Source organism: Lepisma saccharinum, chromosome 2 (assembly GCF_977018435.1).
Source record: "Lepisma saccharinum chromosome 2, izLepSacc3.1, whole genome shotgun sequence".
In the NCBI taxonomy this organism is placed as follows: domain Eukaryota; kingdom Metazoa; phylum Arthropoda; class Insecta; order Zygentoma; family Lepismatidae; genus Lepisma; species Lepisma saccharinum.
The window spans coordinates 176,360,564-176,377,770 of NC_139230.1; the positions used below are offsets into that span (position 1 = coordinate 176,360,564).

General features: G+C 39.4%; 1 protein-coding gene across 3 annotated transcripts in view; it reads left to right on the forward strand.

Moving 5' to 3' along the window:
* Positions 1–17,207, forward strand: part of LOC145980628 (uncharacterized) — a 127,645-nt gene that overhangs the window by 10,356 nt on the left and 100,082 nt on the right. For all 3 annotated transcript variants that reach the window (XM_083113681.1, XM_083113669.1, XM_083113674.1), the window contains exons 3-4: positions 9,520–9,926; positions 13,695–13,808. In XM_083113681.1, coding sequence (XP_082969807.1) covers positions 9,552–9,926; positions 13,695–13,808 — 489 coding nt within the window. In that variant the 5' untranslated portion in view covers positions 9,520–9,551. The remainder of the gene's footprint in view (positions 1–9,519; positions 9,927–13,694; positions 13,809–17,207) is intronic.

A 17,207-nucleotide genomic window follows, 5' to 3' on the forward strand; every position in this document is an offset into this window, starting at 1 on the left:
CTGCAGAAATGCCATTCGACCCTTCATGGAGTCTAATTATCCTTAAAATTATGCAAATTTCCAAGTTTCATTTTGTTTTGCACCAGTTTTGTGTGGGAAACCAAATTTTGTGGTAAGATAACATTTAATTTAATATTCTGATGTAATTCTTGAATATCTTACCACATTAACTGCCACATGAGTTGTATTTAACTCACTTGATTTTTACACCCGGAGCCTCATGAAGCGTATTTAACTCGCACGTGAAGAGTTGCTCCATGGACAAAATTTTGTAGATGGTTTGTGAAAATCTTATTTAGTGGTGCTGTTATTGTTACAATTAATACAAACAATTTAAAAGCGTGGACCAAATGAATAGATGTACATTAGCTTCTTTTATATTTATTTTTACCTTTAAATTTCACTTAAATATAACAAGTACACAAAAGAACATTTCCGCTCATGAGCTCGGAGGCACATAGTGGTTCGGATTACACTTTAAACTGTAGGTCCAGTCCCAATTAGCCTTACTGTGCATAAAGTGGACTTAAAACACCAAATCAATCAATGAAATCAATCAATCGTTCATGAGCTGTTTTTAAGTTTTCCTATTTGTGCATTTGGCCTTGAATTATTGCTGGCCAGCTCCTCGAATGATATCGGTACTGTAGTATACATCAGAATCATGTTACAAATAACAAAGGACTCAATGCTCAGAAAAAAACAACAATGCTGTGAACCATATATAAGTCACGTGGTGTGTTGCGTTATAATTCATTCTAGCACCACGTGAGTTGCATATGACTCGTGCACATAAAATAATTAAAAATAACCATTTTCATCTAATCATCAAGAAACATATTGCTTTCAATGTTTTTATTATATCCTCGCAATAAAACATCATGGCCCCATTTGTTTTTGTTTTTATATTATCACAGTCAACATGTGAAAGTAAAAATCTTAGTAAGTTGATGCATGTAATTAGATTGGAATAATTGCACACTAATGTTAATCAATATTTTGAAAAACTTTTAATATTACGATTTTCAGGCATTGGTATCTGTGGAAATTGTTGAGAATATCGTAATTGGTTCAAAGTGGTATCAGCTCAGCCCTAGTTATTTGTTTATTCCTCTCCCAGTCACTGCAGACTAAAATGTTTTTCCTTTGCTTCTGCCTGAATGATTCCATGGTGCCTTAATTATAACTTCCCTCCATTGCCTTCCATGAAAAATAACACCTGCTCACAATTCCTTCAGGCAGCTGTGGCTCGGGACTTTTAAACGTTGCATGCTACAGGTTCTTGCATTTACAATGGACCCTCCCCCCCCCCCCACACACACATATACACATTCACTTGAAACCGCTCCTGGCATATGCAGGATCTTTCTTCGCAGGCATCTGGAATTGTCAAAGTCGATATCACACAGCTTCTTTGTAGTTTCTTTGTTTTCTTTCTCCGATATCAGGGTTTTTCTGCAACTGATGTCCATTCTGCCACTCAATGGCTTCTGGTTAATTAATATTATGTAACTAGGAGAATCCACCTCACAGTAGAATCATTGCTAAATTTTTGGGGCAAAAGAGTGTCTGAAGTACTTTTAACATATATTGTTATTTATCCAACACACTCAAGAAATTAAGTACATTATTATTTACGAAATTCTGTCAATCAGAATTTGTTTTACTGCAACTTCTCTTCTTTTCTACTTGTGTACAACAGACAACTTTCACAGTGTGCAGAAGACATCAAGGCCAAAAAATTCGATGCTACGAGCCGTTGATAATGGCATTTTCTATCTCACATGTATGCATCCCTATTTAATAGCTTCTTGGTTGCCACTGGCATTTATTTTTACTGTCGAATAAGATTCTAAAAGCGAAAACACACAATAGAAACAATATTACGCCAGCAGACACAATGCCAGGGTGAACTCACTTAGCTGTTCCCTTCAGATAATTTATTTACAGTGTTCACACTGACTCCAAAGTCCTGGAAAACAAGGCTAGGACAAGTCATTGGAAACAAATTGTTCTTTTAAAAACACTTTCAAAACCTGGAAAAGTCAGGGGAATTGAATGATTTTTGCTTGGCCGAATTTGTAACCAAAGACATGTTTCGTTTTATCTTCCCAACGATCTTCCTTTTTGGGTAATATTGCTTATAAAAAGGTTCTTTCATTTTGTTTTTAATATTTTTTCAAAAATGTTCAACAAACGTGATTCATTTGATTAACTTAAAATTGAAGTGTAACTCTTATTTTTTAGCGTGTTTAATAATTACACAGTTATGTAAAATACCTGAAAAAGTCAGGGACTTTTGCAAAGTGGGTGTGAACCCTCATCTATCAACCCCACACACATATGTTGCTATTCGTAGGCTATTTGAATTGTTTGCATTATGCACACATGTAGTCTACCTCTATCATACATTTTTTTTTCGCTCTGACAGAAACAAATGTCAGTGTCAACTGCAAATATTTGTCACGTGGTTGCATACATATAGGTTAGAAAATGCTGTTCTTCAACATTTCATAACAAAATGAGCAAATTTCTCTACCCACCCTCTCCTATACACCCCACACATATATGTATGTACACACACACACACATATATATATATAGGATAAAAGCAAGGAGTGCCCAAAGGGCTAAGTAAAAATCAAAGAAGGTAAAAGGAAACACTCACCGGACAGTAGAAACATTCAAAATTTTCGCTAACTTCGTAGCATCATCGGTGTGAGGAGAAAGAGATGGAACCGTAAGTTGGGGCCCTGCAGAGTTTCCAGGTCCCCATCGAAGAAGAAGCGGTACTGTTTCATCACCAGACTCATCCAAAACTGTGAGTGGGACACATGGAGAACCATCCTTATCAGCTTTTCTCGACCAACTTAATCACTTCAGTTCCATAAAATTCACCTGGATGCACTCTTCCAACCAGATCACCTTCCTGGATTTGGACGTGCACATTGAGGGAAGACACCTGACTACCTCTATCCACGTGAAACCCATCAACCACATGCAATACCTATATTTCTCCAGCTCCCACTTGTTCCACACCAAAACAAGCCATTCCATTCGCTCTGGCCCTCAGGGGACAGCACCTGAACACTTCACCCACCTCCCGCCAGAATTATAACCTCCACCTACGCCAAGCCCTGGTCAACTGTGGTTATCCCTCCTTTCTGGTCACCAAACACATATCGCGAACTGCCTCACACACCACTACCACCAAGAAACCTGCTGCCACCAACCCACCTGCACTCATCACCCAATATAATCCCCACCTCAACAAAATCAGGCACACACTACACTCTCTTCTCCCCATTCTCCACAGTGATCCTGAATCCAAAAACTTATTTCCCGACAAACCCAGAGTGGTTTTTGAATGCCCCCCCCAACCTCCAAAACATCCTGGTCAACAACACTCCTTCACCACACAACCAACACCCCCCTGCCCATAAATGCAACCGCTCTACGTGCAAAACCTGCCCCATCCTCATTACCTCTCACACTCCAGGTGCACACGGCCACTGGCAAATTTACCCTCCATCCCAAAGTTACATGCCATGCCTCAAGCCTGATCTACATCCTCACCTGCAACATCTGTGGTGATGTTTACCTGGGGGAAACATCAATGGCCCTCAACCTCCGCATCAATAACCACTGCTCCTCCACCCACAACCTGGGCTTCACTGTCGCCGTCCACACCAACCAACACAACATCCGTTTGAACGACTGCTTCCGGGTAGCGATCATCCATCTCCTACCCCAACCAGCCAACACCTCTGTTCGCAAAAGATGGGAGAGGGCCTATATATCGGCCATGAGTGCAACCACTCCACCTGGCCTGAAAAAGGACACCCAGTAACATCCCCACCTCATCCCATCCCTCCCAACTGACCCCATCCCACCCACTCACAGTTTTCGACGAGCCTGGTGACAAAACAGTGTTTTTTTTCGTTCTACACACCACTTCTTCTTCGATGGGGACCTGGCAACTCTGCAGATCCCCAACTTGCGGTTCCATCTCTTTCTTCTCACACCGAAGATGCTACGACAAAGTTAGCGAAAATTCTGAATTTTTCCACTGTCCAATGAGTGTTTCCTTTCTCCTTCTTTGATTTCTATTTAGCCCTTTTGGCCCTCCTTGCTTTTATCCATATATATAATATGAGAGAAAATTTATTTAAAATTCTCCTTTGAGTCTGCCGCCCCTGAAGAAAATCCTAGGTACGGGCCTGGCTGGTGCTAATATATATTACACGTTACAAATACAGTAAACTCTCGATTCTACGACCCTCTCGAAGTAACGACCCTTTTCCCGGGAACCATGAAAAATTTAGAAAAATTTGGAAAAAAGTTGAGAAATTGAAGGAAATCGGCCGAAAAATGCGTTGTTTTTTTCCACTCATTCCCTTCACGAGCGCTCTACAGCTCACAATTGGGTCTGAACTAAAAATAGACACCACCACACCATGCTTGAGTGATTTCCAATAGCACTTGACCTCTGCCCTCCCCTCCCTCAAGTGCACCAATGTTACCCCGCACCCGACAGCTGCTACCCAACCCACCAGGCTTGTTTTGCCACGCTTGCTCTTGGATACGCGAGAAGAGAAGATCGAATGTGCTTGGATGTTATTTTAAATCGATCTTGACTTGTTTCCTTGTCCTAAGACCTGCTGAAAACTTGCGGGGGAATGGGGGGGGGGGGCAGCCCGAAATGATTGCTGGACTTGTAGTCCTTGCCAATGTGTATGGCAGGTCAAGCTCTTTCATCGATAAATACACCACATTGAGAGATAAGATCGCATGAATGTTCCAAAATACAGACGCGTGGTGCATGGAAGTCTGGCCCATCTGTCCAGCTCTGACCTACAGTTCAGCAGGTTCCCGTGAGTGAGCAACTCTTGACCTTGTAGCAGACAACTTCCGGTAATTGCTTTCATTCAAAATGTGTTCTTTATTCCCTGTAACACTTCATAAAAAAGCGAAACTGTTAGAGATAATCAAAACCACATAGGCCAACTAAAGATCGTCAACTCGTTTAATGTGTTGTCATCCAGGTTTCCACAAAAGTTTACTTCGATCTTAAGTGCATCATAACTCCTGTTTCCCACTTCATACGTTTTCCTAATTGTGTCGATGTCGTAATATCTGCCAAAAAAGTGTTCCATTGGCTGACTGACTTCTCCCTCTTTTCCTGTCAGCAAACGTGGGGGGAGGGGCGATGCCGATTGTTTCAGCCACGATTTTCTTGCTTGTGTGTGCACACGGGCTGATTACAGGTGAGGGTGGAAGTGGACCCACCCCTCTTCCTTTCACATCTAAAATGGAGCAACCAGTTAACCAGTTCTGACCCTCCCCCTGCTCATTCTCCGCCACTGGTGTGGACAGCAATGTTGATAATTCCAGAATTCAGGTCCTATTTTTTTTTTTTTATGCTGTTGTCTACATAGGAAATATTGCCCATATTATTGTCTGTTGCATGGTAAAACGTAAAGCAAGGGTCATTTCTTTCTTCTTTACACTGCTGTTAAAAGTTCCGTCTTCGACAGTTGTGTTATCTTTAAAATGCTGGGATTTTTCTCTTCCGCCACCTGTTGCTCGAACTTCCAGCCGGTCTCCTTGTTTTTATGCTGCAGTTGGTGCCAGTGTCCTGTCTAGCGTCTGCAAATCTCTTGCTTGCCGATAACAGCAATGACTCTTCAAGCGCGAAGGAAAATGTTATTCTTTTGAATCTCGCAAAGCTGTTTTGATTTGACGATAACAAAATTCGATCCCCAGAAAGGAAAACAACTTCATATCCTGCGCCTTCTGAGAAGCAAAACTGTAAATTTAATTCACATCTGCTTTTCTTCAGAACCATTCATGTGGGTAAAAAAAAATAGTACTCAATGTAGAAATGGTCGCTGAGATGATTAAACAGACATTATTCAAGGGGAAAACTTTTGGAGGAGTGGGTGTTTGACATTGAGAATACTCCTAAATCCATCATTAAATCATCGATTAACGTGAGAGTAAATAACGATCTACCATTTTGATGTGTGAAAATGTGCAGTTTCATAAAGCTTGTTTTCAGTTCATTTTATGCTGATGGGCTAATCGGGACTAAATATACAGTTTTAAGTGAAATTCAATTCCAAACCCAAATGATTATAGACTGTGACCCTGTCTGTTTAATGATGTGTCCTAGAATACGCATTGGGTAAAAACAGATCGCAAATTGCACGTTTCCTTTTTCACGCTGGATTACAATACAAGTCAAGGAAGGAGTTAGGGTTAACCCTTGAATGGGTTACGGTTGTGAATGAAGTTGGTTGAAGCAAAGAGAACGTGACCTTTTTTTACGATGTATTTTACATAGAACAGAAGGAAATTTACAGCCCTCCCCCTCTCTCTCTCTCTCTTTTCCTAGACATGTTGTGTTGTTTCTTCCGAGAGATCTAATCTTACCAGTTAATCCTGTAACAGACAATGCTCAAGTAGACCAGTATAAAATCCAACATTCATTCTGCCTGATTATCTCCTGAGTTTTGCTGGCCCCAGTCTGACTGGTATCAAGATTCTTTGAGTTTTGTTTGCAATAAGAGAGAGATTGTTTTCCTTTCAATAGGTCTCAGTGCAAATGAGTTTCTCATGAACTAAAATTGTAAGAATTTCCTGGAAGAGCAACGACTGTGCACAATTGAAAGAAAGTAACATTATTTTAAATCCTTTTTTGTGAAAACGTTTTCATGTTCTATTTTCCTTCTCACAACATGCATCCTGTACATAACAGGTTGTATAACTACCAGGATAAATGGTGTTACCATCTCCTAGGCATCTTTGTGTCCGTTTGAGCTCCGTTTAAGCTGAAAATTGGTGCAAATTCCAATAACGACCCCTTTGAAATAACAACCCTTTTCCCAGGAACTGTGAAAGGTCGTTGTATCGAGAGTTGACTGTATTACACAAATGTACACTAATAATCTACAGAAAGCATGGGAATAGTTTTTATAAGATGTTATTTTGACAGGAGAAGGTTGATGCAAACTTTCTTCTTATACTGAAATGACAACACTTAACCATACTGTGGACGTGCATAGCATGCTAGCAGACGATCTTCCCAAGCTGAGAATCTACCTCCCCCGTAAGAACCGAGGTGCATGACCGGGGTGTATTCATGCATGCTGTGAGGTGGCGAAAACTTGCTATGAAGCCAATAGCACGGTATTCGTTGTTGCTTAACAGTGTGCGGAAAATACAGAACGCTGCAAATTTTTAAGCCTCTTAACATGAGAAGTTTCATTTTAACTCATTGTTTTATTGAAGTTCTGAAATCTGTGAAGTTTGTCCTTTTCTCTCTTTTTATTTTAGCAAATTGAATAGCATGCTATAGCACAGTAGCATGTATTAAGCAGCCACCACTGCTTCTAGAGCATTCATGTGAATCTTCCTGTGGTTTGCTTTCATCTCTAAATATTTGCAATAGTACACAACTCAAAAACAGCATGATACACTGAAACTGGTCCCAAGATTTCAGCTCCATCCTTGAGTCTTTATCTGTGACTGCAGTTTGTGGTGGCAGATAATACTTAACATTGTGGGAATCAGCATGCTACAAGTTAGTGGAAATAGCAATGGCAGCAGAGAATAAGATAAATGCATGTGCAGAAACTATTGAGAAATAATAAAATAAATACAAGTTTTACCTTACAGTTATTACAGGGGATGGACAAAAATATGGAAACACCTGGTGTAAAACAGGTAGCCATTTCAAACATGATTTGCATCTGAATGGTAGGTGACGCTGTGGTCACTGGCACTTCCTGCAAGGTATACACCCTGGCCATCCTGACAGATGGGCCACTTACAATTCAGCGACAGGTCCGTGCAGGTTATAGTGAATCATGTCTGAGCTGACAGAGTTTCAAAGAGGGCAAATTGTGGGTGCACGTATGGTGGGAGCTTCCGTTACGAAAGTAGCGGAAATGTTTGGTGTATCAAGATGCACAGTCTAAAAGCTCATGACTGCCTACGAGACTTCCGGAAAAACCACATCAGCAAAGCACCAGCGTGGACGCAAGTTTGTGTGGCGTGACAGAGACAGATGCACATTGAGTAGGATTGTGACCAAGCAGAAGATCACCACGGCTCCAAAAGTCACTGCTGAGCTGAATACAGTGCTTACAAACCCTGTTAGCATCTAAACAGTCAGAAGAGAACTTCACAAGCAGGGTATTCATGGCAGATCTGCAATTCCCAAACCACTCGTGACTGTTGACCATGCTGCTAGACGGACATAGTGGTGCAACACCCATAAAAACTGGACAATGGAGCAGTGGAAGACTGTAATCTGGTCGGATGATTCATCCTTTACATTGTTTCCAACTGCTGGCCGAGTGTACGTGTGGAGAACGCCAGCATAAGCATACGATACAGACTGTCTGTTACCGAGAGTGAAGCATGGCGGTGGTTCAGTGATGATTTGGGCAGCCATCTCCTGGTATTCTGCCGGACCCATCATCACCCTGCATGGACATGTCACTGCCAGGGACTACGTAACCATTTTGAGTGACCAGCTGCATCCCATGGTGCAAACTTTGTTCCCAGATGGTGATGCCGTGTTTCAAGATGACAGAGCCCCTGTTCATACAGCTCACATCGTCCAGGACTGGTTTGATGAGCACGAAGATGAAGTGTCACATCTGCCATGGCCTCCACAATCGCCAGACCTCAATATTATTGAGCCCGTGGTCGGTTTTGGAGACAAGGTGCGAGCCCACTACCCACCACCATCGTCTCTACAACAACTTGCAGCTGCTTTAGAGGAAGAATGGTACAACATCCCTTTGACAACCATACGCGACCTGTGTTTGTCCATTCCACGTCGACTGCAGGCTGTTCTGCATGCCAAAGGTGGGCCTACTTGATATTAATAAAGATAATGTGCATTTCTGCTGGTGTTTCCATATTTTTGTCCATCCCCTGTATATTTTGTTATCATAATTATTATTTTTAAAAGGGAGTATTGTTTATCTTACATATTTTTGGGCAGTGATAATACATACGTTAATCTTCATAAAGCCATTAGTTTTTGTGTTCAATAAATAAATGTGTGAAATCTGACCTGAAAATATTGTTTTCTTTTCAAATGTTAAATTCTTTCCAGGCTGTAATTCAGTTGGTTAGTAATTAGTCAGTATCTGATCAGTTTAATATGGTCAGTTATGTCAATAATTTGAACACTTTGACTATTTTCCACCCCTGGTGGTGTGATTTGTGTAAATTTGAAATGTTCATGATTTTGGTATAGTTGCACAAGGGAATAAAGTAGAATGCACAGAGTAATGGCATTTAGATTCAAATTAGTGCTAATGTTTATATTATAGAAACAAATTTTCTTAAATTATTCTTGTACATGTTGAATGATGAGGACTGGTTTATTGTTAGAATATTTTACCTTTTTGTGGTAATTCAAAAGAGATGCAAATAAAATCTGAATGCATAGCATAACTATTTCAAAACTGTTGATTTATATGTGTATATTTTTTCTAGATGTGTCTCATCAACGGAAGAATTTTTATTCAATGCAAACCCACAATATGGATGAATTTTCTGATTATGTTACTGGATTGCAAATAGTTGTGAGTGCACTAGAGGACTCTTATGGGACCCAAAATGAACAGAGTAATTCATCTGTAGTGGTTGAAGAAATGGGTAATGATGACAGTGACAATGTTATAAATAATGGTAATGGAATTGAACATGAAAATGCAATCATTTTAAAAAACGAAGATGGAACGGAAACGGCATACATTTCATCCAATCATAATGGCTCCGTCTATGTTACAAATGTCATGAATCTAAAGACATGTGAGAATTCTGGTGATTTAGTCAGCATTGAAGAAATAAATGATGAGCAGCACATCACTGAACAGTTCAATGGTTGTAGTACACATGAGGTAAGCAATTGGACTTGTGTTTACTAATCAAGGTTTGAAATTGTGTTTTGATATTTGGACACAATGTAGCAACAAAGTACAAGTGTGTACAGGGTGTCCTAAAACAACTTCAACAATTGTTGGGTGCTGCTAGATATGAACATTATATCAAAAGTGCTTAGTTTCTGCACTATAAGTGCTGAAAAACTAAAAACACGGCAAACGATCATTCTGACATAACTTCGAGTGACGCATGGCAGAGTTTCCACTTGCATCCCTTGTTGAAAGAGACTACTTTTTACAGCATCTTGGGAGTCTTACCTGAACAATATAGTCAAGAATAATGATGCTTGCGATGCTACAAGAAGTATTTACAAACTGACCAAGACAAATGTTTTCTAATAAATACAGATTGAAATTCAAGACTGTCCCGGAGCCTCCTCGATGGTCCAGTGGTAGCTTCGTTGCCTTGTAATCAAGGTGTCCCAGGTTCGATACCCGGTGGAGGCACATAGTGGTTCAGATCCCACTTTAAACGATATATCCAGTCCCGATTAGCCTTAGTGTGCATAAAGTGAACTTAAAACACAAACTCAATCACTCAAGACTGACCATTCGAAAATGACAAAATGAAATGCACAATGACAAAACACAAGACAACTCAAACCTCTACAGAGTAATATTCTCAAGCAGCCTCGGTGACCAAGTACATTTAGTGATTGACTCATGATTAGAGGCATGCAAATTTCGTTTTTGACAAAAACACGAAATTTGAAATAACATGCTGTAATGTTCATTTTTCGTGTTTCTGAAAGGTCTGAGGTGCATTTTTCTGCCCTGTTTTGTCACGAAATAATGCGAAATGAATTGCAAAATGTGATATTGACTCTTAAACACGAAATTTACCATTTATATACCGACGTGACACTTTCTGAAGTCTGAAGTATCCTGCGAGTTATGCAATTCACGGAAAATTGATTAATTCTGCTGTAAATATTTGAGAAGCAAAAATGGACCCCTTTACACAGGAATAAACTTAATACTCTGGTAAGTACATAAATGTGCTATTAGAAGGGATAAGTTTATTTTGTGTAATAAGTGCAGTTTTTAAATCAAATGTAGGATTATATTCACAATTTTAAAACCAAAATGTCATCTTTTGATGTGATTATTCACCACTATAACACCGACATTTTATTTTATTTACCGCTTTTGAACCCGAAATCGACTCTATTTTTGTACCGAAATTTTGCTTTTTTATTTACCAAAAATATGTGCCTCTACTCATGATCTATCTACCAAAGGTTCCAGAATGGATAAATGTGTTACTGCATCACGTGTGTATTCCGAGTGCCATATAACAGCTTAAGTACAATATAAGTATGGATTATTTTTGCTGCAGTTCTTAACAAGAAATTGATTCCTGTATTTGTTTTAATGTCTGAATTAATTAAGGTTTAAGCCACATTTTTTACTTCATTGCAAGAGCCCTTAACCATTATTTTCTTTTCAGAAGGGGTTCCCTTCATTATGTGCTGCACTCGATTTGCAATTTTGCTAAAATACCTAGGTATAATTTTCAAATTAATAAATTGTTAATATGTAACAGTCTGTATGTTTGAAACGAAGTGCCAAACATATTATGTTTGTATTTGAGCATTCGTTGATTTCATTTCAACATCTGTCTTACATGTCTGTCACGATTATTGACATTGCATGACACTTAAAATGTGATGGTGGCATTTTAGAATGAACAGTCTTGAATTTAAGTCCTCATTTATTGGAAATTCTTGGTCTTGGTCAGTTTGTAAATATTTCTTACTACACTTTTAAGTATTATTATTCTTTTGTATACTGCGCAGATAAGGTTGGGAGTTGTTTTCAAGTCGTCTCTCTTAAGAAGGGACACTAGTGATAACCCTGTCATGCATCCTTGGAAGTTACGTCAGAGCGATCATTTGCTGTGTTGGGTTGCATACATATAGGTTAGATTTTCAGTGCTTTCAATGTAATGTTTATGACGAAAAGTTACTTGTTTTTATGATATCTACCAGCACCCAACTCTTGTTGAAATTGTTTTAGTACAACCTGTATATATAATGTATGTGGGTGTGCATGATTTTCTAGGATCACATACACTGTAACATTACAGTCAACGTAGTGAAGGAATAAAGGTATACTTTTTAACTCCAAATAGTTCAAGAGTTCAAGGGTGTGTACCAATGAGTTACAATACAGCATGCCCCATAATGATTATCTGGGTTTCATAGTCATTTAATTTTCCTTCTATGTGGGGTACAAGAACAATGCTCATATGGGAGTAAACAACAACTCAACAAGTTTACATAGTGTACCTTGTAAATGTTCAATGTGAGCACCTTTTATGAGACAGCACACATCCATATGGTAGTCCATTGCTTCTCGACGCTTTTGTTACACACACTTGGATGTCCAGAACTCCTTCCTTTGCAGACAAATCCACTTGTTTGAAACTTATGAAACCATCAATGAATATTGTTATCAGACGAAGGATCACTTCAAGATCACCTCAAGAAGCTTGCTTAACTGAATCAGCAGAACCACAACTTGCAAATTCAATGACACAAAAGGACCTCTGCATGGGAGTCACCATCTTGTAATACACCTACGGTGCTGTGACTGATGGGAAACAAGTGATAAGCACTCAGGATAGCAAACTCCCACAGCCATTCTTATCATACATGTATGATATAAACATTCAGCTTTGTCTGTTGCAATATACCAACTACTTGAAACCCCGATAATAATTTTGAAACATGGTGTATGTGAATAAAGTCATGAAAGGGCTCTCTCGACTGAGTTGCTTAATATCCATTCTAATTGCAGTGTGAAGATTAGGCGAAAGAAAATATTGTTGTAGAGATGAACTGATGAACTTGTGTACTGTGTCAACTGTGTTATGATGTTCATTTCTCATTTGAAATATTATTTTACCCACCTCTCCTGTTTCGTTGCTATCTTGATAAGGGCATTGAAAATTAATGATGTAATGGTCAGGCATAGTTTTAAATCTAACAATAATCTGTGGCTCTACAGCCCTGGAAGAGCCTTGGCCTATCTCCCTACTGCCAGTCTCCCTTCCTCAATCCTACCTAGAGGTGTGGAGATCTTCAACAAGTAATGGGGTGATGTGGGGTCAGCAAGTCGATCCCTCAGACGTTATAGAAGAGTTCCGAAACCAGGTTACACTACTCACTCTTAGCTCCCCAATTTTCTCACAATGGTGGATTGCCACCGGTCCTATACACAGGCCAAAAACCCAGATACTGAACCCAGGTGCACTAAAACCCATGCCATCCCACAGTCTTGAGTCCAAAGCACAGCACCTTAGACTGTACAGCTAAAGAGGAGGGGTTTTAAATGTAGCCTTTATATAAATCTCCAAAAGATCAGTGGGAAAAATAGAAAGGCATTAAGTGAAAACATGGTGATATATTGTAAAATTATTAATAAAAAGAAAGATGTCTTATACCCCATTTATGGTCACATCCTTTACAAAACTCCCTTGCACGCTTTTGCCTGTACTTAAGAAACTTAAACACAAAACCCCTTGAGTACTGGTGGTACTGTAGAACCTATGTTGTTGTATACATGTATTTCATTCTGAAAAGTTTAAGTTTAGCTTAATGTTGAGTTTGACTTTTTTGTCTAGTTACGTTGTCATCTTGTAAGTGGATAAAAAGCATGTGAGTGCTAGTTTTAATTTTGATGTATTAAAGAATGTCAAGTTAAGCAATCCATCATTTGCAGGAAAATGAAGAGGTGATTGTCGGTGTACCACTACTTGAACTTGATGGTTCTGAAAGTCAAGTGACCTCGTACAACCAACCAGTGACAGTACCTCTCAAGGTTGACTCTTTGCAGGTACGTGTAATTGGTTTTTAGTATACTGTATTAGAGACATCAAAATGTATCATTTAGGCAGCTTGGTGGTCGAGCATGATAAGTGGTCAACTTTTAATCTTGCCACCAAAGTTCCCAGGTTTCATAAGTTTATCTCACATTCTACATGTTTTTAAGGAATGAATTTTTACTTATACTGGAGCAGAGACTGTCAGTAGCATTGTTTGGAGTTTTATTTCAATACTTGAGGTTCTCATTTAGTAAAACAACATGCATGAACATGGTGGTGGACAATTCATTTGGTAATACATATGCATCCAACTGTATGTGGACAAAGCTTACATGGGAGTAAACAACAACTCAACAAGTACCTTTTGTGACACAGTACACATCCATCTGGTAGTCCAATTCTTTCCAAACACCATTCAGCATGTCTGGATTAATAGATTGAACAGCTGCAACAATCCTGTTTCTCAAGTCTGGTAGGTAATGGTAATATGTACACTCATCTTTTACATAGTCCCACAAGAAGAAGCCAGAAGGTGTGAGGTCAGACCGAAACCCCACAACTCAACATATTCAATGACACAAAAGGACTTCTGCAAGGGAGTCACCATCTTGTAATTCACCTACACAGCTGTGACTGATGGGAAACAAAGGATAAGTGCTTGGGCTAGCAAACTTCTACAGCCTTTCTTATCATATGTGTACAACACAAACATTTATCTTACCATTTCGCGGTAATTTATTCCACTTATGTATAATTTGTTCTGATATTTTTAATTTGCTCTTAGCCCGAGCCATGGAATTTTTTTTAGCAAATGTTCACCATACGTATTATGGTGTACAAAATTGATGCCTGCAACTTAGCCATTTCTTACTTAAAGTGTTTGTAAGTTCAAGGGTCACATTCATTAACCATGGTGGGTTGGGGAGGGGTCATCAGTAACCTTCTATGATTACAGATAATCATGAATATGCTTGAAATGAAAAGTGGGTCAGGGTTTCCACACACCTGATAAATCTGGAAGTCGGGGATTTTAAGGAAATTAAAATTATCTGGGAAATCTCAGAAAATCATCTAATTGTTCAATGAGTCTCAATGAAGTACATCTAAAGGACTAGAATAGCCCTTCCATCTGCCTTTTGATAATAACAATTACAATAGACACCAATACAGTGAACCCCCGATTTTACGTTTTTCAGGGGCCTGTAAATAAAAAATGTAAAAAGCGGGAAAGCATAAGGGAGGGTGAAACTCAAGTGTCAGTAAGAAATAACTACACAATTGACATTTTAGGAGGTATATTGTATCAAAAATTATTTAACAACAGGAAAGAAGTATGATAATGAATTTCTATGGACAAAATTAAGATGTGCTGTGAAAGTCAATGATGGTTTAACGGGACCCACTTTCGAGGGTAGGGATGGTGGATGACTGCTTCTAACTGCCACCTATTAGGTCCAGTTTATCCATCTGATCATGAGAGATCTCTGTTTACTCTGTAAACTGGTAATTAGTTGCTATTTTTAGAAGTCCCGGGTAATTGGAGGGGGTGATTATTTATAGCTGGATGCTGAGCATCTTTATATGCTGTAATCAAAATGTCCTGAAGACTAGCAGAATGATTCAGATTCCACTTTGAGCTGCATATGTGTCCAGTCCCAATCAGCCCAACAGCATGAAGTGAAAAAAACAAGCTTTGTCAAATTTATGCATGTTTAGACGTCACAATAAATTATAAGTGACACACACATAATTTTCTAAAGGGGGAATGGGGTTACGTATACTTTTATAATAGTCGGCCCTCACTTTGCCATCTTTTTCTGCTTTTGACGCTATTTTTTTTTTTAGAAATACTGGCCAGAGGGAGGGGGGCTTATGACTCCCATCACACCCCCCCCCCTTGTGCACGCCACTGATTGTTATTTACATCCATGTTAATTGACGATTTATTATTGGATTTAGAAGTCTTGCAGAGGGCAAACACCCCTTCCAAATAACGTGTTTCCTTTTTTTCTTTTTTTTTTTTTTTGTCTTCTCGTCAACGTTTAATATTGCGTGATTTATTTTCAGCACGTGAATGGTTCCGAAGAAATGCGGCGATTATATTATTTTTAGCATCATGTGCATTTCCTTCCTGCACTGCTCTGTGTGTTCAAGGTGTTTATCAGAAGGCAGAACATGAAGAAAAAAACTCTTTTTTTCTAACTCCTCGCTTTGTGTCTGGTACTCGTGTTTCCTAACCATCAAAACAAAACAACCTTCCGAGAGGAGATCAAAACAATCCCGTTTTTCTTCCCTTCAGTGTGGATGATGAGTCATAGCTCTAGAGCCATGAGACGAAACATTTGGCGCTGGTCGCCAGCTGCCCCTTGCTCGCAGACACCCCTCCCACCGGTTTGTAATAAAAGGAAGGGGAAGAGGGAGACGAACAGATTGTGGAATGGCACTGAACAAGTCTTATCAGAAGTGTGCTTATTCCCAGCCAAGTTGCAGGAAGATAGAAGGGGAGGGGAAAAGGATCACTGCTTGAAGCTCTCCCATGTTGACATGTCAATGCTTCAGACACATGAGCAAGATTTCTGCCACGGTGCATTAACCTTTTGGTGCCCAAGCATCTCGAACGAGATACCCAAAAGTAACCCTCAGGACACCAAGCGTCTCGATAGAGACGCTGTGTCAAGGTCGTAGTTTTTACGTTATAACTTTTCTATTTTTTTATATTGTTCCTAACACATGTATTTAACAGAAATGGTTTTTTGCATTTTTTTTTGTCTTCATGAAAATGGAGGGGGAAAGGCGGGAAAAGGGACTTTTCTTTTGCGTCTCTTTTCAAGGTCAATTTTTTGCCGACAAAGGAAGACCGGCTTTGTTGTTCTAAAGCAATGCTTTTCACTCCCTCTTGCTAAGTGCATTCGAAGGAAACTTGTTTATCAGTATCCGATGTCAAAATGAAAGTTTTCCGTGAGGGCGCAAGCAGGGGGGAGAGGGGGAAGACTGGTTGTTGAATCTGCATTGTGAGGATGGAATTTCGAAGCGCGCTGAAGGAATCCTTTGTTTTTTTTAGCACAAGTGGCAACAGGGGTTACCCAGCATTGTCTAAAAATAGAATTTCAAGCAGCTGCAAGAATTGGCGCTCATTTGTCACTACGTTCTAGCTTTTCGTCCGTGAATGTTGTGCATAGGTATCGTTTTGTGCCCAAGTGCGAGGACATTTTTTGGGTGAAGTGACAATTTTTTAAAATAATTTTTGGGAGTTTTCTCCCTTCCCCCTCCATATATACACCAAATTTGCATAAATTTTGCATTTTGTGCATTTTGACATTTTTTTTCGGGCGGGGGGAAACACCATTATTTTTAAGAAAAGTATTTTTGAGGGGATTTCCCCCCTTTCCCCCTTCATATGTACGCCGAAT